This window comes from Pituophis catenifer, unplaced genomic scaffold (genome assembly GCF_029215685.1).
Source record: "Pituophis catenifer annectens isolate HBS135680 unplaced genomic scaffold, rPitCat1.0.hap2 SCAF_4, whole genome shotgun sequence".
Lineage (NCBI taxonomy): Eukaryota > Metazoa > Chordata > Lepidosauria > Squamata > Colubridae > Pituophis > Pituophis catenifer.
The window spans coordinates 112,719,572-112,747,188 of NW_027256884.1; the positions used below are offsets into that span (position 1 = coordinate 112,719,572).

A 27,617-nucleotide genomic window follows, 5' to 3' on the forward strand; every position below is an offset into this window, starting at 1 on the left:
TTGACACCCCCTCCCCAATTAAGAAGTTCACATTTATATATGGCAATTTCATTGTTATTTTTCATCCTAGTCTTTTGATCTATCAGCTCACTCTTTGTTTACCTGACTTTGTTATCTGCTTATACTGTGTGTCTTGGTTCTCCTTTCACCTCTAACCAGCTACTGCATTGCCAAGTTTATTCACTTAAATTTCTGAGCAGGAATGAGCATTTTTAACACGCAGTGTAATTTCTTCTTCCTTTCTATTATTTCTGTTCCTTTTGAACAACGGTTATCTTTGAGCTGCCATATTCCAATTGCAAAAGTACCCCATTAGTTCTGTTACAGCTTTTAAAACGGAATTTGCTTTTCTTTATTAAGAATTCAGATTCATTTTATCATATTCTTCTCAATAATCAGTAGATATTGAAAATGAGGTACTACTGATAGCAATATTCTGGCTGAGAAATTCTGGGAGTTGAAGTCCACATGTCTTAAAGTTGCCAAAGTTGGAGACCTCTGCCTTTTAAAGGCTTATCGCAGGGTAAAAAAGGAGATCCTTGTGTAATCTGCCTTGAGCTCCTGGACGAAATAACAAATTGTATTGTTGGAAGAAACATCCTTCTAGGTTCTGCTCCAAGTGGGGAAAACAGACACTGGAAACATGGAGACTGCTTGGAAAGATGGTTTAATGGTGGACAGGATCACATGGCTTGAGTTCCTGAACAGAAAAGGGGCAGATACAGTAAATCCTCGGGTTTTTATGCTCTCTCTGGCTCTGCATTTCTTGGGGCCCCAAAAGAGTATCCTGATTGGTTGTCAGACTCCCAGGGGGTGGGGCCTTGCTGGCTGATGGTCACATGTGCTTCCCAGGTCACATGTGGTGAGTTTCTGCTGCTATTGTGTAGAGAGCTAATCCCATCTTTGGCAATTCCTACTATGGCTCTGCCTGAAGGAGGCAGATCTTTGTTATGTAGAATAGACTGGCCCAGGCCTTAATGGCCCATTGACAAAGGGTGGGGGGCAGGAAGGTGGGAGCTGCTTTGTCTGTAAAATATGCTTCTCATATTTCTCATCCAGGGAAATATAATATTCTGCCTTTTTCATATTTCCTAAAATATTTCACTCTTCCAGGAAAGGGGTGGGTGCTAACTTCCTACAGTATGTTAATTTCTAAATTTAAGCAAAAGCATATTTCTATCCATCCAATCATCCTGTGGACAGATAAGAAAACAACAGCAATGGATCATCAAATAAATAAATCCAGAGTTCTTACATGATGTGCAAACGACCAGGCTCAAATTATCTTATTTTAGACACGTTATGCAAAGACCTAACTTTTTGGAAAAGGCTCTAATTAATGCTGGGAAAGGTGGAAGAAAAGAGATGACTAGCGGCAAGGTGAATGGATTCAGTTATCGGTAGGGATATGCACTATTGGAAGATCTGAAAGGCCAGGTTAGGGATAATTTATCACGGAGAAAATTTACCTATTTAGCTGCTGAGTTGAAAATGACTTCATGACACATAATCAATTAAAATCAATATTTTGATAGCAACTTAGAAATTGATATACAGGAGAAGTTTAAGGAAGGATAATATCTTATTTTTCTCTTTTAAAAAGGTTACCTATAAATCCATTGAAAAGAAACCAGTATTAGTACATTTTAAAATCCGGATATGCAATGAGTACAGTATAAAGCAGAGGTCTTCAAACTTGGCAGCTTTAAGACTTGTGGACTTCAACTCCCAGAATTCTCCAGCCAGCATAGCATAGCATAGCATTCTCCAGCCAGCATAGAATTCTGTGGGTTGAAGTCCACAAGTCTTTAAGCTGCCAAGTTTGAAATCCTCTGGTATAAAGCTTTAGGAAACGTCTACTAAGGGGTTAAATAGCTGAGCGTTCATAAGCATGATGGGAAATGTAGGCAACGAGGTTCATGGGAATTGCAGTTCTGCCCTCCAACATGGTTGCCTTCTGCTAGGTAAGGGGATACTTATCCGCCGTGCTCCCTCTTGAATATTTAAAAATAACTAATCAAAAAGTTACTTTTTGCAGGGGAAGGGGGTAGAATTTAGTTTAGTTTAGGGAGATTTCTGCCTCTGGCGTAAAGCCTGTATTTGCATCGGAGCTTTTGCACAATACACGTTGCATTTCCTTTAACTGGAAATAGCAATATTTTGATGGCCAAAGCAAATCAGATTCCTCCAGATATCTGTCCAAATTTCTTAGCTCATCTGATCTGGTGTGGTTGAAAATTGTAGTCCACTGGATCTGAAAGACGAAGAAGAAATAGTGATTCTATCGGTACTGTGTACTTGTTACAATAGTTGCACTAAGCATCTTTCTTGACAGTAGTTAGAGGAAAAAGTTTCTTTGGTTCTCTATCCTGCTTTTTCTGCAAATGCCCTTAGGACAGAGGTCTTCAAACTTGGCAGCTTTAAGACTTGTGGACTTCAAGTCCCAGAATTCTCATAGCTGGCTGGAGAATTCTGGGAGTTGAAGTCCACAAGTCTTAAAGTTGCCAAGTTTGAAGACCTCTGCCTTAGGATATGGTTTTATGTCACCACAGTAAGGCACAAAAATTGAGAATCCTTATTAGCAAGCATAGAATGCTTGCAACACACCTTCTAATCATGGGTTGAGGAAACATGCAAATGCATCCCATGGATGTCTGGAGCCCCTTCAGTTTGAATGTGTTTTCTGTCATTTATCTAGATTTATCATATTTTAATTTTTTTACTTGCTCTTTAGCTTGCTTCTTTATTCATAGCGTACTGTTTTGTTTGTTTTATTGAAAGCTGCCCAGAGTAATTGAAAAGTTAGGTGGTTCCTAAATCAAAATATATGATAATTTTTGAAGGGAAAGGGCTGAAAAGCTCCATAAAGGCTCTTTGTTGCCAGGTATTATTTCAGCAGGGTGTTTTTAATAATATGTTAAAGTTATATGCTACTCGACTTCCTCTAGCCCAGGGGTCTCCAACCTTGGCAACTTTAAGACTTGTGGACTTCAACTCCCAGAATTCCTCAGCCAGCTTTGCTTGTGGACTTCAACTCCCTCCTTCAGCTTTGCTGGCTGAAGAATTCTGGGAGTTGAAGTCCACAAGTCTTAAAGTTGCCAAGGTTGGAGACCCCAGCCTGAGGCTAATCATATCTCCCTAAAGATCTAGTTAATATACAGTATCAGAAGCATCCATTTCTTTCACTCATTGTAAAGATATTATTGATATGATATATAAAGCAGGGGTGAAATCCAGCAGGTTCTGGAGAACCGGTAGCGGAAATTTTGAGCAATTCGGAGAACCGGTAGTGGAAATTTTGAGCAGTTCGGAGAACCGGTAGCGGAAATTTTGAGTAGTTCAGTGAACCAGCAAATGCCACCTCTAGCTGGCCCCAGAGTGGGGTGGGAATGGAGATTTTGCAATATCCTTCCCCCAGGAATGGGGTGAGAATGGAGATTTTGCAGATCCTTCCCCTGCCACGCTCACCAAACCACGCCCACCAAACCACACCATGCCCACCAAGCCACTGAACCGGTAGTAAAAAAATTTGGATTTCACCACTGATATAAAGCTAAGAGTTGGTCTTTTCTCCAGGCAAAAAAATCCTGAAATTCAATACTGGCATTCTTTGATTAAAATGTGTTATTTAGGCACCTGTACATGAGCAGCATGTACTATAAATTTAAAATCTTTCGTTCAATGTGCGTGTTGAAACACAAATAACACTCTTAATCCAGATGTAAAAGAATGCAAGCTGTATGTTTCATCCCTATCAGAAAAGGGATTAGTCAAAATTTTATAACTAGTATTTGCTCTGACCATATTTGAAAATGAATTTTAAAAATCTGATAAAAGTTAATAAAGGGCTGTGTTTATACTGAATTATTTGTTCACCCCAATTTCAATTGCCTCTTCATAGTTCTGTTCTATGTAGTAGTCTTTTCTAGACCTGATAGACAGAGGAAAACAAACATACTGGGCACTGAGTTGTTTGTGTTACGTTATATGTTTGTGTTATGTTTCTATATGAGGATCTAAATGCTAGATACATTTTCCACTGAAAAATACCCATTTATTCAATTACACTTGCCTTACTTATTAAATAATAGTGAAGGAGCGAATAGTGAATTAAATAAAAAGTAAAGCTTGAACTGTTGCTTACATTAAAAATACACAGGCACGTGTATTTATGTTTAAATATCTGTAGTCTCGAAACTAAACATGCAGAAATTAAATTGAAAATGGTTTGGGGGGGGAATGATAAAATAGTGGCATTGCACCATCTGCTGGTACACAAAAGCAGTCTTTTAAAATGCTTTAAAGAAAAAAAAGTTATTTTCCTAGTATGAATCCTAACCATATACGCATTTGTTTAGTTTCAAATTATATTTTCAGTGAGGTTTTCTCACAGGAAAACAACCTATTTTATTATAAAACATCAATTTTATAATAGGAATAGAATAGAATAGAATAGAATAGAATAGAATAGAATAGAATAGAATAGAATAGAATAGAATAGAATAGAATAGAATTTTATTGGCCAAGTGTGATTGGACACACAAGGAATTTGTCTTGGTGCATATGCTCTCAGTGTACATAAAAGAAAATATACGTTCGTCAAGAATCATAAGGAACAACACTTAATTTGTACTCTAGTCATAGGGTACAAATAATCAATCAAATCATATTAGGAAACATAGGAACATAGGAAATGGCATATAAGGAGCTAACCTAAATATTTCTATAGCAAAAATTGATTTTGCATCCTGAACACATTGAATAAATTAAATAGATTTGAGTCTTTGAATGATTTATTGAGCTTTCATAATTTTTGATCAGGGAGAAAGCAAGGAACTGGCATTTTCATCATCTGCAAAAAAAGTTGTTCAGAACTAATATTTTAGTTTCTTTTAATAGATTTGTAAGCATATCTTTTGAAAGGCTCCAAAAGATAAAAGAGTTAGTTTGTTGCAGAATATATTCAGTTGCAATTTTATTTTATTTATTTATTTATTTTATTTGATTTCTATACCGCCCTACTCCCGAAGAACTCAGGGCGGTGCACAGCCAAACAATAAAATACATACATACAAAATTTAAAAGTGGAATTAAAATCAAATTAAATAGTTTTGGCCCAAATTAAAACCCCAATCAATTTAAAACCAATTTTAAAATTTGAATATATAAAATACTAAAAAATATTAAAAATTTAAATAAATAAATAAATAAATCCTAAAGTGTACAATTCCTTAATAATACTAATCTATAATACATGTATGTGCACATCAATCCTTATAACAATCCTATAAAGTATGCTATTATTTTTATAAATATGAAACTTAAGCAGTGGTGAATCTTGTAAGAAGGTAAAATATTTGAATCAGCTTTGATTTCTAGTCACTTCAGGAACAGATCACTTTGTTTTCTTGAAAACAATACAGTAATCATTTGCCATTATGTTCTGGGATGATTTTTCGATTTTCCAATCTAGGAGATAACTCTGGGATTTCCAGGGGTCTCCCATTCTAATGCTAAGCAGATAAAACTCTACTTGGCTCTTCGGAATTAGCCATGATCAAACCTGCTTCATTTTTCCAGATGGATTCCTGGTCTGTTTGATCTTACAAAATTGTTTAGGTGTTACCAATAAAGGCGAATAATTTAGTTTAGGATTGAAATGAGATTTTCATTTGGATTTTAGAGAGCACCAAGGACCTCTTATTGTTTAGGTGTCTTGGCACAACTCCTCTGGAATTCTGTTTTTTTTCTATGCTGTTTCATATTTTGTTTTTTGTTTTTTACAGGAATCCCATTTTTTGGCACTTCTGATAAATTCCTACTTATTCCTTTCAGTATGGAACTAAATGACATCACTCTGCAGAACAAGAAAATAAGCAAAGCAGAAAAGAAGTTGCGGCAAAAACAGATGAAGGCCAGATACACCTTACTAAAGCATGAGGGTATTGAGTGTGTATCATACCCTACTAAGGTGATTAGAAACTGTACTTTTTATGAGGGTGTGCATTCACATACTGTGTTAAGCATATCTTATGATTTTACACAAAATAGGATTAAACCATAGCTGTCTAGATTTGTATAGCATCCTAAACCAAAACTCAAGAAATCACATTACTGTACTTCTTAGTAAGTTGCATGAACCAAGACTGGAGCATGGTTTTAATTGACTATGTGCCATTATCTTGGTATCAACTCTTATCAAACATGGTAAATCTCCAGAATTATTTCTCCAGTCTGATTCTTAAGGTCTTTCAGTGCCCATCACCAATGTAAACAAGCCCATCCACCTAGCGTATTGTGTTTTATCCAACAAACTATGGCTTACACTTTGATATGTGATCCAGTTGATAGTTCAAATTGATGCATATCTTAAGCCATGCTTTTTAATTGAATGATGGTCTTGTTTGCACAGAACACTACGCTGGAAAATATGAGTTTGCGTGAATCAATAAGTCACTATCTGAGAACCAGTATGATGTAGTGGTTTTGGACCAGAGGCCATTGGCTGACTTTGGCTGATTTAAAATTTAAAATCTCTCTCAGGCAAATCTATATTCTAGGAGGGTGGTTGTGGGAAAAAATTGTAGGAAGGAAAGCGGTACATGCTTCCTTAGGCTCTTGAAGAAAAGTGGGATACAAATCTAGAAGCCAGAAACTAAGAAAACATATTGTGATTATGTTATCCATGAAGAAGGCCAGTAACTTAAATAATGCTATATAGATGTGCACACACTTTATTGGGTAGATGAATATTACTCAATTGAGGTTGAGTAATATTCATTATCAATTGAACATTACTCAATTGATCTTGTGCTACCCAAGTAGCACAAGATTATTTCAAATCCAAAGATTTTATATAGACATTTAGAATGGATCAAAACAGAAGTTCTGTTGGTCTCTTTTTCATTTTTAATTACTGTGTATATAGAATGCTATTTCCAGATGAACAAGCCAGTGTTAATGATTGATATCTATGTCTCTTTTATTCTCTCCTTCATTAGAGTCTGGTTATTGCCAATGGAGGTCTGGGTAACGGTGTTGGCAGATGCCAGTTGCATTCTGTGGTAGAAGAATGTGGACAAGTAGAAAGCCTCTTAATGCCTCCTAATAAGCCCTATTCATTTGTGCAGTATGGAAGGACAACTGACTCCAAGCAAGCCTATGACTCCCTCAATGGAAAGGAACTAATATTAGACAACTCCAGCCAAAAGGTTGTCCTGTACTTCAACTATGTAGAAAAAGGTATTACTGAAGAAGCTTGCTTTTCTGCTGTTTTTCCTCAACATGCTGTTAGAGAACTCAGTTCATACCTCATGAAGCTCAGAGAGGCATTGATCAGTTTTGAAAAATTGGCCTGATGGACCTAACATGAACACTTCTTAGGGCCATTTTATCATGAGATTTTCTGCTAAACAGATCATAGATTTTCTTTACAATCAACAGTGAAGTAATGAAAGTTAACTTTGGCCAGCTTTCTTAACTTTTCTTCTGCAGATGTGTTGGATTGCAATGCCTATAGCATGGGCACTGGCAAGGAATGATAGGTCTTGCAGTCTTCCAAGTTTGACTCACCTTGGGCTTAGTTAATGTTATAATTTTGCTCTAAATGGATTATTTTTTTTCTTTCTACCTGCATTACTTCACAGTATTTGTTGTCTGTTAGCCACAGACTATCAACAAACGTTATGTGTAACAGAGACAATTGATTGCAGTTAACTTCATGTCTGAAACAAATGCCCCAAGTAAGGAACTTGATTTGAAAGAATGATCAGAAAAGCGATGACATCTTCAGGTCCTAAACAGAAAATATTTTTTGTAGCATAGCAATAGAAATCAGTCTTGTTTCCTGGAGTTCTTTAGTATGTGTCAAAAATTGTTTTGAATATTCACATAGAATTTAAAAAAAAAAAAATTTCATGAATGCTTTTATATTTCCTATGCTACTAGTTCCTTGGGAAGAAATGAGCCCTTCAGTCTTGCCCCCTGGCTTGAGAGTAATTGAAGAATTGGTTTCACCTGAAGAAGAAAAGATGTTGCTGGAAAACATTAATTGGACAGAGGATGAGGTCATTCCCCATGGTATGTTATTCTAACACTATGTATACCAGATTGTGGGTGTTTTGCTTGTGCCTTAAGTTCTTGAAAGATAGGTGCTATATATATATTAAATTAATAATAAATACATCATGGATTATCATGATATGTGACCTCAACCACATTTGCAGCGGATGATAAAGTATTTTTAGGGACAGTAGAATACCTTGATAATCAATCCACATGGTTTGTTCTAAAGTCCCTACATAAAAAAAACAAAAAACAGACTTGGGCATTAAACCATCCAGAAAATGAGGTAGAGTCAGTGTTTTCCAATTTATTTAAGGTAAAGGTTCCTCTCGCACATATGTGCTAGTTGTTCCCAACTCTAGGGGGTGGTGTTCATCTCCGTTTCAAAGCCAAAGAGCCAGCGCTGTCTGAAGACGTCTCTGTGATCATGTGGCCGGCATGACTAAACACCAAAGGCACATGGAACGCTGTTACCTTCCCACCGAAGGTGGTGCCTATTTTTCTACTTACATTTTTTACGTGCTTTCGAACTGCTAGGTTGGCAGAAGCTGGGACAAGTAACGGGAGCTCACCCCATTATGCGGCACTAGGGATTCGGACCGCTGATTGCCCACCTTTTGATTGACAAGCACAGGGTCTTAGCCACTGAGCCACCGTATCCCTTTTCCAATCTATTTAAGTTGCTTTAATAGGACCATTCAAGTGCAGCCAGTAATTTGTAATAGTTGGTCCAAGCCAATTGGAGAGTTCTGACTTGGAGGCAGATTAGGTGGCCAGCTGCAAGAAAGGTTCCTTGGGGACAAGAAAAGACTTTTTGCTGGAGAAATCAGAATAGAGGAATCTGTAGTCCTCCAGATGAACTACAGCTGCCAATGATCTTAGTTCACCTGCCCAATAGAGGGAGAAACTGCAAGTAACATCTGAAGAGCCATTGGTTATCCTTGGTGTGTTGAAAGTATACAGCTCCAAGGACAGTGCAATCAGCACACAATTCCAGTTTGGGGCTTATTACTATAATAGTAATGTTTACCACCAGTGTAGTACTTTCAAATGTTCAAAGCATCAATTCAGTTTCATTGCAGATGTTGGAAGTAGGAAAGCATGACCTTCCTGAGACTACATTGTGAGTTTATGGCAGAAGCAGGGTTTGAACTGAGCACTGATTCATAAGAATGGGATTACACAGGCTCATAACCAATATTGTATTAACAGTTATATTTTTAATCCCTTGTTTCTTTTTATTTCATAGCTCAGAAGTGTTTAAAACATAGGAGGGTAAAACATTTTGGATATGAATTTCGATATGATAACAACAATGTTGATCGAGACAGACCATTACCTGGAGGTGGGTATCTAATCAGAATCTCTTTATCAGTCTTCCTGTTTCTGTGAAATGATTTTCATACCAATAAGTAATAATTTCATTATACCTATACAAATGTGGCTGCATTTCTTTTCAGTACCAATGAACCAAATCAGAACCATGAAATTTACAGATAGACCTTGACGTGTGGCTGTAATTGAGCCCAGGATTACAGTTGTAAATTGTGCTGGTTGTTAAGGCACATATCTACATAACTTTATGGCCTATTATGGTCATTAAGTGAATCCATTATCTGCAATGGGCGTTGTTTGTCGGAAACAGGAAGTAAATGCTGGTTTCTGGAAGAACATTGTAAATCGTGGTCTTGTGACTGGCACATTGCTGGTAACCATAAATGCAGGCCGGTTGCCAATGTGATCATGTGACTGTGTGTGTGTGTGTATGTATGGGTGGCCATTGGAACTTTGAATATGGGTTTTAAGTAGTCCTGGGATAGTCTGATCCTAAACCAAGGACTACTTGGTTTGAATCCATATACAAAATGGGATTGTGTACAGAATTCCCATTTAAATTAACAAGGATATGCCTAAATATGTTTATAGAGAGGTCAATCTCAGTAATCTTGACCAAACTTTAGACCATGGAATAGAAATATTATATAGTACATAATTTCAAGGGATCATACAAATTCATGGAGGATAGGAGTGGAGCAGTGGCCTAGAAGTGGAGCTCTCGCCTCACAATCAGGAAGCTGTGAGTTCGATCCTAGGTAGAGGCAGATATTTCTCTCTTTGGGTCAGGGGTGTCAAACTCAAAGCCTGGGGGCCAGATCCGGCCTGTGAGGTGCTTAGATCTGGCCTGCGGGTGGCTCTCCCGAGCTCCAGTTTCATTGGGAGAGGGTTGCATGAAGCCATCGCAGCCGAAATGGAGCTTGGGAGCCCATTTTCACGAGCTACTACAGACATCCCAACACGAGTGATGAGCTGGCCACACCCACCCTGGCCACTCCCACCCTGGGCCTCCGAGGTCAAACACAACCCTGATGTGATCCTCAATGAAATCGAGTTTGACACCCCTGCTCTGGGCACATTGAGAATATAACTGCTGAACAAAACTCCGCATTGGTGACAGGAAAGGCATCCGGCTATTAAAACACTCTGCTAGCTCCATTCAGTTGTCCAGACTCCACCCCGCAAAGGATTATGGGGCCGTTAAAAGGAGATGATGATGATGATGATGATGATGATGATGATGATACAAATTCATGGAGGATATGGTTATCCTGGGGAGCAACAATGAGGTGGTGTTGAACAGCACTGTCTTGTTTGTGGCTTTTAAAATCTGGTTATTGTGAAAGCAAATTCCTCATGTAGAGCAGTGTTTGGTCTAACCCAGCTTGACTGCTTTGATTAAATTCATCCACACCTTATCAATTCCCAAGACGCTTTGGGGGAAATCACAGCACTTTAAGTGTTATAAAAGTAAAGGTAAAAGTTTCCCCTGCCCAGTCGTATCTGACTCTAAGGAGTGATGCTCATCTCTGTTTCTTAGCCGAGAGAGGCAGCGCTGTCCAAAGATGTGGTCATGTGGCCAGCATGGCTACACACCAAAGGTGCACAGAACACTTGTTACCTTTTACTTGCCTTTGCAGATTTTCAAACTGGTAGGTTGGCAGAGCTGGAGCACATAATGGGAGCTCACCCCATCGTGCTAGGGACTCGAACCTGGGCTGTCAGCTTTCCAACTGACAAGCTCAGCGTCTTTAACCACTGAGCCATTGCATTATAGAAAGCTGCAAATAGTACTGGAATCCATTCTATTTTTCAATTCAAACTTTATTATATGTTTATTTATTTTATATAGTTTCTCTTACGAAGAATTTCTGAGGGGACAAAAAAGAGGCAAAAATTTATCTTTGTTTTGAAATATCAGGTCTCCCAGATTCTTGTACCACAATTCTTGCAAAATGTCTGAAAATGGGATACATTAACCAGAAACCTGATCAACTGACTGTAAATCAGTATGAACCTGGACAAGGTATGTACCTGGGTTCTATATCATCCTCACCTGATCTTCCGGGATCAGATTTTCAAGTATTGTAAATCCAGCGTTGGGGGGAAATGTTCAGTTTGGAGATGTGAGGAGATTTAGGGGAGTTGGCAGTTCTTAGATATAAGGATACGTTCCCATGACTGTAACATAAACACAAATATTCTGTATTATTAAGATCATAGAAGTGCCACCTTTTATCAGTTCAGATCAGCCAGCATGGACCGTTGTAACGCTGTACTTTTAGGCTACCCTAAATATCAGACTTCATATTTTTTACAAGCCTGCACATTCTTTACTGCCGATCTAGAGTTTTTGATCCATAGAAGGAAGAAAGGATAAAATAAGCATATGCTCTGCATTACTGGATGCTAAACATATGACCATATAATCACAATAATGTGCCCGTTTGGGCAAGAAATCCGTATCTGCTTTATAAGATCTATTGCCCACCATTTTGTGTATCTTTGTTACCCAAATAAATGTCACTTGTAGAGAATTGCAGTATATTCTTAGGTACTACACTAGTATACCAAAGTAGGACTAATGATGAAGAAAGGCTGATTGATTTCACTTATTCTTTATTTGTATGTTTTTATTTGATGTTACAGGAATTCCTCCTCATATCGATACTCATTCTGCTTTCGAAGATGAAATAATATCTCTAAGTTTAGGAGCTGAGGTAATTTTAAAAAAAATCTTTTAAATATTTCCTCTAGAAGTTGAAAGCATGTTAATTTGTATTTGTTGCTTTATCTTGTACCTGTTCTTTGCAGAGCTTGTACTTCCAGTAGGTAAGACGTTTTTCTTGAAAAGGCATTTTCTTCCAGGCTTGATTTTTCTGGAGTGAACACGATAACTAGAGAAATAGTTTACTGTAGAGGTCTTTATAATAGCTCAGGAACATTCTTCCCCAATGCGGTATCTTGTAGCAAATTGTAGCGCCAGCGTATCTGAAAAGAGCAGGTTTGGGAAGACAGGTAATGATTTCACACCTCTTATTTAACCATAGTTTCGTAAACTATTCTGTAAGATTACATCATCATTTTTACTAAGGTCAATAGCGTTTTAAAGTAGGATTTGAATACCCACATATATGGAAGTTAGCCCTTTTTCAACTCAGAGGAATGACCCCTCACATCCTGGACATAAAACTGTTTCAACTTCTACCCTCAAAACAGCGCTATAGGCACTGCACACCAGAACAACTAGACACAAGGACAGTTTTTCCCCGAACGCCATCACTCTGCTTAACAACTAATTCCCACAAGACTGTCAAATAATTTACTAAGACTGTATTACTATTATTCTTCTCTTCCTTACTAGTATCTATCTCTTCCCACTTATTACTATAACCATGTTGTTTGTATTTTTCAATTTATATTGTTTTTATTTGTTTCCTAGTACGATTTGATAGCTTATTAGTAACCTTGACTATCACTAAGTGTTGTATCTTTTTATTCTTGATGAATGTATTTTATTCTCCTTATATACACTGAGAGCATATACACCAAAGACAAATTCCTTGTGTGTCCAATCACACTTGGCCAATAAAGAATTCTATAAAGAATTCTATTCTATTATAATGTTGTACGTTATTAACTGCATATCCATGCATCCATCCACCCCTCTATCTATGGAATATATATTTGGAAATCCTACCAATGTCTGGAAAGGACTGTACTAAAAGACAGTACTCAGACATTGATTATAATAGTACAGGAACAGGCACTAAGCATCAGATCCATAGCAGCAGGGTTCTACCACACTAGACAGAACCAGAGGGGCAGCCTGTATAGACAGGTCTCAGATACAGCCCAACACATAGTGGCAGAGTGTAAGATGTAGGCCAGAACAGCATAGACAGAAGGGTACAATCAAGTAGCTGGCATTGTGCACTTTTCCTGAACTTTTTTGTAAGCACATTATTGTCTTAGTTTGAAATGAGAGAGCAAACCCAGATTGCAGTTCTTGGATTTGCTTTCAGGACATCAAAGACTATACAGCTTTCTTAGTTTAGCTGTTAAGCTATCTTGCCCCATAGCAGATTAGGAATTCTGCAGGTTGCAGCCCCACCATATATATTGTGTATTCTATTGAGGCAATATATTTCTATTTCATATATTTGCTGACAGCTCATTTCTGAGGGGAAAAAAGTCCTGCTGTTCTTAAAAATAAGTTGCCTAAGGAGGAAGGGAGATTTTGCTTTCTCTTGTCTTCACCCAGGAGCCATCCTGCCTCTATCAGTTGAATTTTTAATGCAAGAAGAGAATTTCATAGAAGTATCTCTGCTGCCAGCCGAGCTCCTGCAGGGAGCCATGCCTAAGAAGCCTTTGTAAATGAGAAGTTATGTTATTCTGCTATTTTATACGTTATTTATAAAACGTTCCTGGCATTGAAGTATTTCCCCCCTCATCTTTGTCCACCCGGGTCAGAAACTTTTGGCTTCTTGTCTTTCTACTTCAGTTACGTAGACTGACATTGATGTATAGAAAAGAAAACTTGAAGTGCAAAAGAAGGAGAACCTGAATTATTACAAAGATGAGGTACACTGCAGCCAAGCATTGACTTTAAATTGAATAGGTCTATCAAGTCCCATTTTGTCCTGTCTCCAACCTTCCCTTTTTTGGGGATGATTGTTGAGAAGGTATTCACACTGTAGCTTCAAAGGATCTTGGAGGAAATGGATTATCTAGATCCCTTTCAATTGGGTTTCAGGCCCTGATATGAGACAGAAATGGCATTGCTTATGCTTTTTGATGATCTCTGGTGGGAATGAAACTACTCCCTTCTTGATCTATTTGTCCTTTCAGTGGCTTTTGATAGCATTAACCATGGTCTGGCTTCAGGAGCTGGGAGCGAAGGGCACAGTGTTGTCCTAGTTTGCCTCTTTCTCCATGGCCGGTCCAGTCAGTTTTGATTGGGAGCAAGAGGTCCAGCCCTTGGCCCTTGCTTTGGGGTTTTCCACAGGAATTGGTGCTCTCTCTGTTCCTGTTCAATATACACCTGAAACTACTGGGTGAGATATCATCAGTATGCTAATGATTCTCAGCTATACATCTCTGGTGAGTTAAGTGATGACATGATTGCCCTTTCCCAGTGTCTGGAGGTTGTTGAGATCTGGATGGGAAACATCAGTTTAAAAACTGAATCCTATAAAACCGGAGTAGCTTTGGGTATGGAGCTCTTTGGTTCTTGAAGAATTACTGTCTTTGGTCATGGATAGGGTTACATTGCCCCAGATGGATCAGGTGCATAATTTGAGGTTCTGCTGGACTTACAACTCCTATTTGAGAAGCAGGTGGCATTCATGTGCATTGTGGTCCAGCTACACCCATTCCTGGACCACCATAGCCTAGTTTCCTCCCAGTTGAACTATATTGAAATGTGCTTTACATGGGTCTGCCCTTGAAGAGTATCTGGAAGCTTCAATTGGTCCAAAAAGCAGTTGCTCACACAGTTCTGCACAAGCCTGGATCTGTGAATGTGTCATCTCTTCTGCAGTAGCTGCCTGGGTTTCTGATTTACTTCCAGGTGCAATTCAAGGCATTTATCTTATCTTATAAAGGTCTTTACGGCTTGGGGTGAGGGCATTTGAAGGGCAACCACTCCTCAGTTACGTCTTTTCAGCTTGCCAGAGTGGGAAGGCTGGGTATGTTGCAAGACCCATCAATTAAGGAAATTCACCTGGTGGGACTTACAAGAAGGACCTTCTCTGTAGTGGTTGGGATATCATTTCCCTGGAAATAAAGTTAGTCCCCTCCTTGCTAGTTTTCTGAAAGGCCCTGAAGGCATGGTTTTTTCAGTGGGCCTGAGGACCCCTGGTTGCTTTGGAGCTGAACAAGGGGCTTGTATGATTGTGTTTGTCACTGCTGTAGGGTGAGGGATGGATGTCAGATGTTTCTATATTGTTGCTTTTTAATGTTGTAGGCTATCTGGAGCCACTGTATGAGTTGTGGGGGGGGGGGGGCATATAAATCTATTTTTGAATAAATAATCCAAAAAATCCCAAGTACAGGTTGTAAGTTGACCTGTAATAGATAGTTTTAACTGAGTTTAAATAAAATCACATAAAACTGTATTCAACCCTTAATTTTGGACCCTGGCTACAAAGTAGAATAGAAAGGAACCTTAGACCAGGTTACACTGTTGATCTATCTGTTTTGGATGCAGTTCAGGTTTTTAACCTGACTTCCCATCTATGATGGTAAACAAGCCCTTCCATTAAAAGGTGGTAAAAAGCACTATTTATCCTCATGTCAGAGAAAAGGAACATGAGAGTAGTTCAATAACTTTGAAGAAGTCTTTAGGAAAACAGCATATTATAGCTAGACTTGTCTACCTGGTCATTATGGCACCATCAGCAAAAGCAATGCAGGTGGAAAAGAATAGCATTTAAAAAAAGCCTTCCGCTTTAAATTAGTGGTTTTCAGACCATTTGCCTTTAGGAAAGCCTTTATAGATTCATTGGCCTGTCAAATCAAATAACCTCTTCAAGCCACAGTCTGTTCTTAGCTCTACTGCTCTGGCATTTCAGGTTGATGATTGTCCTCTGGGAATTGGGATTGTCAGTGATGAGCAGCGGTTTAGGTGCCCTTGTCAAAATTATTTTCAGTGGGACATCTTTTGTAAAGGGATTAGAACATGCTGGTTAAGAGTTCTTGCATGTTTCCTGCTTGCCTCATGTAGGCTGCATGAAAAAAAAAAATAAGCCTCTTCAACAGTTTTCAGAGTAGAGTATGTACCTCATCTCAGCAGGCTATGAAACCGGCTTTGAAGATGAGATTCAAGATTAGTTGCATGGAATATTTTTCTGTAGCATCACATAAAGTCTGTGCACTGGAGCATATGAAGCCCCTGAAAACCTTGCTTGAACATAGTGCTTGGAAACCTCTGAAATATGTTATCAAACTAATTTTAAAATAGCAGAAGAAGATACATGACTGAGAATAATCACATTAGCCACATTTAATTTTAATTACTTTTAAAGGTATGTTAAATTAATGTTTTGTTTTTTTTTATTTGATTTATATGCCACCCTTCTCCGGAGACTCAGGGCGGCTTACAATGCATTAAGCAATAGCCTTCATCCTTTTGTATATTTATACAAAGTCAGCTTATTGCCCCCACAATCCGGGTCCTCATTTTACCTACCTTAGAAAGGATGGAAGGCTGAGTCAACCTTGAGCCTGGTGAGATTCGAACTTGCAGTAATTGCAGACAGCTGGTGTTAATCACAATGCTTTTAGTCTGCTGAGCCACTAGGCCCTTATCAATTATGCTAATTGTTTGGCCACAGAAGGTAGCTCCAGGCCAGGGGTGAAATGCTACTGGTTCAAACCGGTTCAGGCAAACCTGAAGTAAAAAAAATGCTACCGGTTCAGACGAACCGGTATTTCCGACGATCAGCTGTGCCGCGCAATTTATATTAGATAGAAAGCAGGAAAACTTGCTTTCTAGCGAATCTAAATTGCGTGGCACAACTGTTCCCCCCTTGCTATTCTACTTACCTTAGAAAAGGCTTCTTAATCCTTTTTCAGCGCTGCGTGGTAGCGCCTGCAGTGCGCATGCATGCGAAGCACGCATTTGGTGCGCACTGTGCATCCGCGCATGCAGCGAGCCGGTAGCAGACTTCAGAGCATTTCTCCCCTGCTCCAGGCAAGGTACTCAGTGCTGGATGCGTCCCTTGGTCCAGAAAAAGATGCACATCCCTTTTGTAAGAGTTGCTAAATCTTTCAGGTTGACAAGTCTTTTATATTACGTAAAATAACATCAAGAGTTGTCATTTCATGTGCCACAAACCAAGATGCAAAATTATTATTTAAGTTATAGGAAGGCAGATTTTGGTCGCATGTTAATAGAATTTTTTTTCTAATAGTAAGAACAACAAAAGTCTGTATAGTCAAGGCTATGGTTTTCCTAGTTGCAATGTATGGTTGTGAAAGTTGGACCATAAGGAAGGCTGAGCGCCAAAGAATTGAGGCCTTTGAACTATGGTGCTGGAGAAGACTCCTTGAGTCCCTTGGACTGCAAGGCGATCAAACCAGTCAGTCCTAGAGGAGATCAACCCTGACTGCTCTTTAGAAGGCCAGATCCTGAAGATGAAACTCAACTACTTTGGCCACCTAATGAGAAGGAAGGACTCACTGGAGAAGAGTCTAATGCTGGGAAAGATTGAGGGCAAAAGATGAAGGGGACGACAGAGAACGAGGTGGCTGGATGGAGTCATTGAAGCAGTCGGCGTGAGCTTAAATGGACTCCGGGGGATGGTAGAGGACAGGAAGGCCTGGACGAATGTTGTCCATGGGGTCGCGATGGGTTGGACACGACTTTGCAACTAACAACCACAAAGAACAATTCATTCATAGTATCAATTACCCAGAAATGTAATGGGTTTCTTTTCATTGGATATGCCCAAGTGAAAGTTAGACAACCGGTTAGGAACTTCAAGATGGGTGGATTTCAATTCCCATAATTTCCCAACCCCACAAGCAGGAGTTGAAGTCCAACCTTCTTAAAGTTTCTGAGGTTGAGAAATATTGATATAGTTACTGGGGTTGTTCCTTATTTGTTTATTCTTATTTGTAATGTTAATAATAATAACTTTATTGTCATTGTACATGTATACATAGTATACCCATATAACGAAATTCACTTAACTCCCAAAGACCAGGTCCAACACACATAACAATTCCGGAACACACTCCCACCCACCACAATTCCCCACCCCTAACCACCCAAACATCCACACAACACCAAGTAATCCAACAGCTCATTGATGGTGGCCCTTTAGTTCATTGTTGAGTGCAGTTATAGCCCTGGAATAAAAACTATTCAGAAAATGTGTGGTCCGAGTTTTAATTGTTCTGTATCTTCTGCCAGAAGGCAACAGTCCAAAAAGATTGTAAGCAGGATGGGAAGAGTCTCTGAGAATGTTATGCAACTTTCTCAAACAGCGAGATTCGAAGATGTCATCCAGGGCTGGTAGCTGGAGTCCGATGATATTCTGGGCAGTTTTAATGATTCTCTGTAGAGCTTTTTTGTCTGCTACAGAGCTGCTCCCATACCATGCAAGAATGCCATATGTCAGGACACTCTCAATGGTGCTGCGATAGTAGGACAGAAGTAGATGCTGAGATAGATTTATCTTCCTGAGCATTCTCAGGAAGTACAGCCTCTTCTGTGCCTTCTTCACAAGCATGTTAACATTCATAGTCCATGAGAGGTCCTTCGAGATATAAATGCCCAGAAATTTAAAACTACCAACCCTCTTCACCTCCTCACCATTTATGTACAATGGTAAATGCACATTTCTCTTCCTCCTGAAGTCAATTATAAGTTCTTTAGTTTTTTTGGTGTTAAATATTCTGTATTCTGTGTTTGTGGGAAATCTGTGGATTGCTCTTCATGTGTCTCTAATTGCACATTTTTCATAAGGCCAGAATTATTAAGCAAACTCTCAGATTAATGCAACATTACTGATTGAATTCATTGAATCTTTTAGCATGCTATAATTAGAAAGTCTACTTTTTATTCATGTCCCAAATCAGAATACCAAATATGAAGCACATTTTTTAAAACAAGAAAAAAAAAATAACCTTGTAACATTTTGAAATACTTCAACAATGGGTGAGCCATTTTGTCTTTTCCTCCCTGCCTCGAAGCTGAATAAATGTTAAATAAATATTCACAGATTAATTGACCGGCTATATAATAACTTAATATTGCCTTTTACATACCTTGGATTTATTTCTGTTGTCCACCTCCACTTACTACACCACTGTTTGTCATATTGCTGATTCGTCCTTAAAAATGGGGGGCTTTATGTAACATTCATCCGGTGTGCGCCTTCACCCTTGGTGACGCTAGCTGTATATAATGAGCGTACATCATATGCTAATTACAAGCTTTTCTGCTGCCAGTATTGTGGGAAAGGAGCAGAAAACATTTCCAGTTTTCCAAAGATACCGATATTAAAATAATTGACTACATCCTCGTTCACACTTGTCACTTTAGCTCTAGTGGTGGGTTTTTATGAGGAACTGCATCTTTTTGACTTGAGATCTATCCTGGGGTAAAAGAAAAGCAGGTATCAGTTGCTAGGCAACTACTGGATTCTAGAGTAAAGATGGGTATCAAATGTTTCCTAGCAACCATGATGAGATTTCTCCTCCCCTTTAACCAAGACGTGTGTTTGACTGAGTGTTACCTTTATTTGTTACCTCCATTTTGTTCCTCAGAGTGATTTCTAAAAGTACTTCTAACATGGATGGGCAATCTGTGACCTGCAGATGTTGCTAACCTCCAGATTCTCACATCTTTTACTGTTGGTACAGCTGATTGGAGTTTCTTTTAGCACCAACTGAATGACTCACCAATTCTCCAGGCTTGGTCTAATACTTTACCAATTAACATCTAATTGGCCTTCCTCTTTTCTTCCCTTTTCATTTGACATTTTAAATCTGTTTTTTCATTATCTCTTTCCACACTACTTCTGTGTTTGCTTTATTCTTTAAATAAAAGACTGAAAGTTCTGGTACCTTATAATGGGTGTCAAACTCGCGTCGTCACGTCATTACGTGACGTATCGTGACTTTCCCCCCTTTGCTAAACCGGGGGTGGGCATGGTCAGAGCATGACATCTGGCCCGTGGGCCGTGAATTTGACACCCCTGCCTTATAATCTTATTTCTAATGGATTTTCATTTCTTTGTCTTTCCACTTAGTCCCAAAAGTTCTATACACAATGCCTTTTCCATTGTGTAAACTGGGCTTTTTTTTTTTTGCAAATTAAGGGGATTTATTTTCTTTTTTTAAAAAATCAAAAATAATTTTAATACATTTTAATCAAAATCCCCTTTTGCCCCTTTTCTATTTTTGGAAGATCGATACATGGAGCATGAAAAGAGACTGCTGGTGCTTGTCAGAAATTAACAGCTGCCAAGGTGAACTGTGGTGCTTTAGCAAGGAATATATTGCAAGTTCAGTAAAGTCTCTGATCAGGAGTTCAATAAGGGGGGAGTAATTTCATTTACCCTGTGATGTCATTCCCCTTTTGTTATAGGAGTCTATTTTAAGGCTCGCTAGTCTCAGTTGCAAAGTTTTCTGCCTGTAGATGAAGCTGTGGTATTAAAAATGCCAGCAGGAGGCACAGTTGGTCTTTCAAACGATGAAAATTTAGAAACCAACCAATTATTGCAGTATCTAATTGTTCTACTTTCTTGGAAGTACTTCTCTACCTCAAACTGCTATTGTATTTTCTCATTTTTCAATATGCCATCACTTTTACTTCTATTAATTGAGAAAGAAAAAGAGCTTATATATACATAGTGGAACACAGTGTGTCAGGGTTGCAAGTAACAGACCCATAGCAAACAAAACTCTGAGGCAGGCAATTTCCCCAAAGAATAGGTTTATTGAATATGTCATATTGGCAAAGGCTGGTGAAAAACGACTCTGATTCTTCCCGCAGTTTTCACTTAATTAAAAGTAAAAGTTTGTCACTTTCTCAAAACAATCAGTCACATGGTCCAATCAGGATACTGTCCAGTTGCTAGGTGACTCCAGTCACCGCTTTCCACTTGCAGAAATGTCCTTGGTTCCCAAGAGAAAGTATTTTGTTTTGACTACAACACCCCAGCTATCTCCATTCCCCCCTCCTTATCCTCTTCTTCAGTGTCTCAGCACTGAAGTCTCAAAATGGCCTCAGTCAGGCGAGCTTCAGGGTTGATACAGTGCACAGTTCCAGTACTCATTTTATCTTACAAAGGCTTACAAATCTCCTAGGAAATTGAGATATTTTAGGAAATATTAAAAGGTAGAATATTTCCCCTAAAAGGGAGGCAGAAATTCAGCCCCCCCCCCACCTTAGTTAATGGGCCATTAAGGCTTGGGCCAGTCTATTGTACATAACAAAGATCTACCTCCTTCAGGCAGAGCCATAGTAGGCTCTTCATTACATCATCACCCAGAAAGGCTCAACCAAGCTTGGGACTCAAGACACAACCTACAGAGTTATCCCTGCATGGCCCCAATTGAGTCTGACAACCAATCAGAATACAAGCTCAAATTTAAAGCTGGACAGAGGGTATAAATCTCTTTCTCTCTTGCAACCATGTGCTTTTTGCCCAGGACCTAAAACCATGTGGTCCTGTCCACCATTAAAAACCATCTTTCCAATCAGCCACCATGTTTCCGGTGTCTTTCTGCTTCTGATGTGAAATGTGTAAACATTCTTCCTTATCTAGATACTTAAACTGGCCCTCTGGATAGAGGCCCAATTATCCCACTCAAATTGTACATATAAGTTCATTCTGCCTTCAAAAACATGGTGATTGACATTTCTGTGTTAATCCACATTTATAAGATGAAGAGGTTCACTCATAGATTGGATAGTTTCCTTGAATGAAACTTTTGGTAGTTGTCTACAACTAAAAGTCATTTATTTTGAAGTACAATTTGTAGAATTCTCTACAACACGACTAAATGAATTAATTCTACTTAATTGTAAGGCTATGTAACAGAATCTGGCAACTACAAAATACAAACTTCCCATGGCCACTTTTAACTGCATGAACCATTTGGGTGGGGCTTTCCCACGTTTCTTTTTGTGTCTGTTAAGCTACTGGGGGCTCCTGACTCTCTTATCTGATTTTGTCCTTTCTCTTTCCCTTATTCCCCTAAGTCCTCCACACATTGCATTGCAATACCATACTTTAAGAGCAAAAACAGACATGTTGTTTCAAACATGACAAGGGATGTGGAAATGAAGTCTTATGAATAGGAACGAAGTGGAATTTGATATATTTATCCTTGAAAAAAAGGCAACTGAAGAGCAATATGGTAGCACTGAAAGAGTGCCATACTGGAGATCAAGACCTGTTATTTATTACCCTGGAAGGCAGGATATAGAATAAAGTTCTTAAGTTGCTGTAAACTTCCTAATAGTAAGATCTATTGTATGGTGGAACTAATTGTTGCTGCCAATGTAGTTAATTAATATTTCAAGAGCTATGGTAGGATTATTTCTCTCTTGTAGCTTTTTGTAGCTGTTTCTGTTATACGTACCACCAAACGTTGCTATGGGGATTAAGTAGTTATTAAATAAAATCAATTATCAAAAGAATTGGTGAACTCCCATTCAAAAGCTGATTGATGTTGGATATGCTTTAATTGGGATTCTTGCAGTGAGTAGGTGGTTATGTGGTCTGTATAATCTTTTCTAACATTCTGATTCTGTGATTCATCTAATATTTAACCAGAATCTGCTTCCCTGCAGTTTCTACGTTGTTTTTAATCCTGCTCTTAACAATAATTACCAAGAGGTCTGTTTCATTTTTGTGTGAAACTCTTTCAAATTTTTAAAATTGTAAGTTTAATTAGTTCTTTTTACCCAGCTATAATAATAATTAAATAAATTTATTTCTAGAGGTTCAGCAATAACAGTTTCATAAATCATAAAGGAGTGTTGTGAGATTATAAACAACAATAGATTTATTGTTGCTTTTTGGATTGTATTCTAGTCATGTAGTAGCTGATAGGAAAGGATAGGAGTTATTGTTCCTATACAGATTTGTTGAAATCTTGAAAATATCAGGTCAAGTGAGAGGTTTCCCATCTCTCTGCTTAATTTACAACTCAATATGTGTTCCGGTATTGTTAAAGACATCAGCCAAAAAAAGAGACTAAACTGCATTAAATAGTTCTTGCTTGTAGAATTAAAGTGAGTTAGACAACTATGAGAGTCTTTTATCTGGAGCAGAACATGGGCAGTTAGTGAAATCTAATAAACCGGACTATGCTGGAAGCCTAAGTGAATCATTGGTCTTGAAATCATAAAAGGTGCCCACGGCCTGCATTACTTTTCCTGGAGGGATTAAGTTCTTGATATACCAGTCAGCCTGAAAGATCAAGAGACAATGAGCACCATTAAGTTCTCTGCCCCAGGAGCTGAAAGTTCTTGGCAATAAGCTTGCAATAACAAATATTTTGCATGGTAGGGAAACTAAACTCATTCTAAATAGGTTGGACAGGGAAGAAGGAATAGCTCTTAGCCTTGCATAATGGAAATTTTGGATAATGGATAGTAAACCGTGTTGAAGTCATGTGGAGGATTACATCCCGTTGGCAGATATAATTTTATCCTTCCAACCATTACTTAATCAGAAGGAATGTGATAATATTTACAAAATACATAACTATGGAACTTTCCCTAGAATTACCGTGTTGCTATGAAACCCATTTGGTTAGATTTTTCTACCTAAGGTCATTTCAGTTGAGCCTTGGAACTTGTAATCCTAATTATGTGATTTATTGCTTTTATATCCACCTTTTCTTTTGGAGCACAAGGAAATGTTCAAGTAGGTCATATAAGCATGCTAAATTTCCTCTTTTAGGTTGGATTGTGATAGGCCCAGAATCACACTGTAAGATAGATGGTCCGATGGAGTCTTTAAATTGTATCTCCCCAATTCATATCCAATTTCATATCCATTCTACTTCACTCTGCTGGATCTCAGAACCATCATGTCTTACTGGGTATTGAACTTACACCCTCAATAACTTTTTTTGGCCTACAGAGTCTTGTTCTTTAAACCCCAGGCCTTTCCTGGAGTTACCACAACAGTTAAAACAAAGTTAATGGGAAAAGATACCCTGGCTTATATTTTTCTCTTGATCAAGATGAATATGTAGTGCAATTTCCGAAAGCAAACATCTTTATAGAAAACATCTTTATAGAAACTACCTATATTAGATATTAGACTATGGTTGAAACATTTGATTCCATCCTCTTATTTTAAGCTCATTGTGATAAGTGTTCTTTCTCTGGATTTTGCCACTGGTACCTGAGACAAAATGTAAATTGGAATAGCATTATGACAAAATGATTATGTACAGTTGTGAAGATATGGTAATGAAACAGAATTGGAGAACTTTTGGATAGTTAGCTCATTTTGAGAGCAATCTAAAGGCAATAATAAGTCTTGATAGAAAATTTAAAAGCTATTTGAAGGCTTATGTATATTTCCTGATTCAAAATGGTTGGAAAAATATGCTGCTGTATTTCAGAGGCAGGCGTAGTTCTCATTTAGTGACCATATTTAGAATAGAATAGAGTAGAGTAGAGTAGAGTAGAGTAGAGTAGAGTAGAGTAGAGTAGAGTAGAGTAGAGTAGAATAGAATTAGAATAGAATAACAGAGCTGGAAGGGACCTTGGAGGTCTTCTACTCCAACCCTCTGCTTAGGCAGGAAACCCTACACCACTTCAGACAAATGGTTATCCAACATCTTCTTAAAAACTTCCAGTGTTGGAGCAACTTCTGGAGGCAAGTTGTTCCACTGATTAATTGTTCTAACTGTCAGGAAATTTCTCCTTAGTTCTAAGTTGCTTCTCTCCTTGATTAGTTTCCACCCATTGCTTCTTGTCCTACCCTCAGTTGCTTTGGAGAATAGCTTGACTCCCTCTTCTTTGTGGCAGCCCCTGAGATATTGGAACACTGCTATCATGTCTCCTCTAGTCCTTCTCTTCATTAAATTAGTTGGGTTTAGGAATGGTTGCTAAGTAAAACCATGACTGTGCCTATGATCTTACTTCAGTTTTCTGTCGCTTTGTATATTTGCAAAAGTCATAATAAATATGGGGGTTGATTGCAAAGTTACTTTTTCATCACTGTCATAACTCTGAACGGTTCCTGTGTGAGGCAGTCACTACCTGCATTTCTGTATTAAATCTATCATTGTGTGAAGTTTTTTTTTTTAAAAAAAATCTTCAAGTTGCAGTTGGATGAACAAATGCTATAAAAACTCTACCAAACAGATAAAAAAATTGAAAGAACATTACATTTAACTAAACTAAACATTAACTAAAACTATTTAAGTTACATAATTCTCCTACTCTGTGAAAAAGGCTTTGCTGAAAGAGAATAACTGGCCTAAAGTCATCTAGTGATCTTTAATGGCTATCATGGACTTGAACCATTGGTGAAATGTAAAATTTGTTACTACTGGTTCTGTGGGCGTGGCTTGGTGAGTGGGTGGGGTAATGTGACGGTGGGCGTGGCCAACTTTTTTTTTTTTTTTTTTTTTTTACTTTTAAAACCATTTTTTCTACAACCTCTTTGGCTGAAGAGGTTGTAAAAAAAAAAAGATTTTAAAAGCCTCTGCCGATCAGGCAACTCAGCTGGCAACTCAGCATTTTTTTTCCCCTACAACCTCTTCGGCTGAAGAGGTTGTAGAAAAAATGCTTTTAAAAATTAAAAAAAAGCCTCTGATGATTGCGCAGCTCAGCTGGGCATGGGGGGGGAAGGGATTTTTGCTCTGAACCATCCGCCTCCATCGCTACCGGATCGGGCAATCCGGTCCAAACCGGGAGCATTTCACCCCTGACTTGAACCCTGGGCATCCCTAATCTTAGTTCAACTCTTCAGTTACTATAACGCATTGGTATTATTCCTAGTCTTATTTTTTCTTTCAGTGTTTGTGTAGGGAGGAAGAAGGGTGCATACCAGGGGTGAAATCCAGCAGGTTCTGACAGGTTCTGGAGAACTGGTAGCGGAAATTTTGAGCAGTTCAGAGAACCGGCAAATACCACCTCTGGATGGCCCCAGAGTGGGGTGGGAATGGAGATTTTGCAGTATCCTTCCCCTGCCATGCCCACCAAGCCACACCCACCAAGCCATACCGCGCGCACCAAGCCACGCTCACAGAACTGGTAGTAAAAAAATTTGGATTTCCCCAATGGTGCATACATGTATTGTGTATACATGTATGCACCATTGGTGAAATCCAAATTTTTGGGATGGGGTGAGGGTGGGGTGAGAATCAGGCTCTAGTTCTACACTTGAAAAATTCAATTCAACATTACTGTATTGAGGTCTTCCTGTGCTTTTCTATAATTTCTGTTGTTGCAGGAGTTCAATTCAATTCAATTCAGTTCAAATCTTTATTGTCAGTGCACAACATATGTACAATGAGATTGGTTGAGCTCCCTCAGTGCACCCACCCCCAACACAGTACAACTCACAGTGAAGACAGAAAATCTCTAACACAATAAATCATATTAACAACCCCCAGTCCTATTGCACAAGTGTGAACATGTTACACGTTGCGCCGGCCCTACAGGTCAATCGTACTACATAGTTATGATGTTATTTTGCATTCAGGAGTCTGACAGCCCATGGATAAAAACTGTTCTTCAGCCTGTTTGTGCGGCTGGTTATACTTCTATATCTCCTTCCCGACGGTAGGAGGATAAAGAAGTGGTGACCAGGGTGTGAGTCATCCCTGAGGATTTTCTTCACTCTTCTAAGGCAGCGAGTCCTAGCAATCTCATCTAGTGGTATCAGGGGACAGCCCACAAAGTTTTGTGCTGTACTCACTACCCTCTATAATGTTTTTCTATCCGCGGCTGTCAAACTGGCATGCCATACCATGATGCAATAAGTTCAGAAGCATTTGAGCACAATCTGGATAGCAATAGCAGATAGCACTTAGACTTATATACTGCTTTACAGTGTTTTACAGCCCTCCCTAAGCAGTTTACATAGTCAGCGTATTGCCCCCAACAATTTGGGTCATCATTTTACCCATCTTGGAAGGATGGAAGGCTGAGTCAATCTTGAGCCTGGTGAGATTTGAACTGCCAAATTGCAGGCAGCTGGCAGTCAGCAGAAGTAGCCTGCAGTACTGCACTCTAAACACTGCACCACCATGGCTGATGGGATGTTGCAATGTTTCCCAGAGTTTAAATGTTTTTCTTTTGCCAGTTTTTCCATATTTGTTTTAAGGGCTTTGTATCGCTTATTCCCTGTGCTAATAGTGCAGTGACTGTGAACATCATTAAACAATGACTCACTTTATATAGCATCTTTATAGCCTCTTCAACAATTATTTCTCTGCCGTCTCTTCTATGGCTCGCCAGATCTAATTTCATCTCTGAACAAGCAGCCTTGCACAACTTTCATACCTTTAAGAAATACCTCTTGCTCCCTCTGTTCTTGTTTGTAAAGACTCCCCCCCCCCGCCCCCCACCCCCCAACAGATGCTCACACTTTGCTTGCATTATTTGGGCTGTGTCTCACGCAGCAGGAGCAGCATTCAAAATGCAAGTGGTGGCTTATAGCTGTCTGAGCATCTCTGAAAGATCCATCACAGAGTCCCTCGTCACAAACGTTGGCTCCAGC

The 27,617-nt window shown here is 38.8% G+C and overlaps 1 protein-coding gene across 2 annotated transcripts in view; it reads left to right on the top strand.

Moving 5' to 3' along the window:
- The first annotated feature begins 1,926 nt into the window (after positions 1 to 1,926).
- Positions 1,927 to 27,617, top strand: part of ALKBH8 (alkB homolog 8, tRNA methyltransferase) — a 61,187-nt gene continuing 35,496 nt past the window's right edge. For both annotated transcript variants that reach the window (XM_070943941.1, XM_070943942.1), the window contains exons 1-7: positions 1,927 to 1,964; positions 5,787 to 5,971; positions 7,002 to 7,242; positions 7,948 to 8,079; positions 9,314 to 9,409; positions 11,321 to 11,425; positions 12,049 to 12,119. In XM_070943941.1, coding sequence (XP_070800042.1) covers positions 5,837 to 5,971; positions 7,002 to 7,242; positions 7,948 to 8,079; positions 9,314 to 9,409; positions 11,321 to 11,425; positions 12,049 to 12,119 — 780 coding nt within the window. In that variant the 5' untranslated portion in view covers positions 1,927 to 1,964; positions 5,787 to 5,836. The remainder of the gene's footprint in view (positions 1,965 to 5,786; positions 5,972 to 7,001; positions 7,243 to 7,947; positions 8,080 to 9,313; positions 9,410 to 11,320; positions 11,426 to 12,048; positions 12,120 to 27,617) is intronic.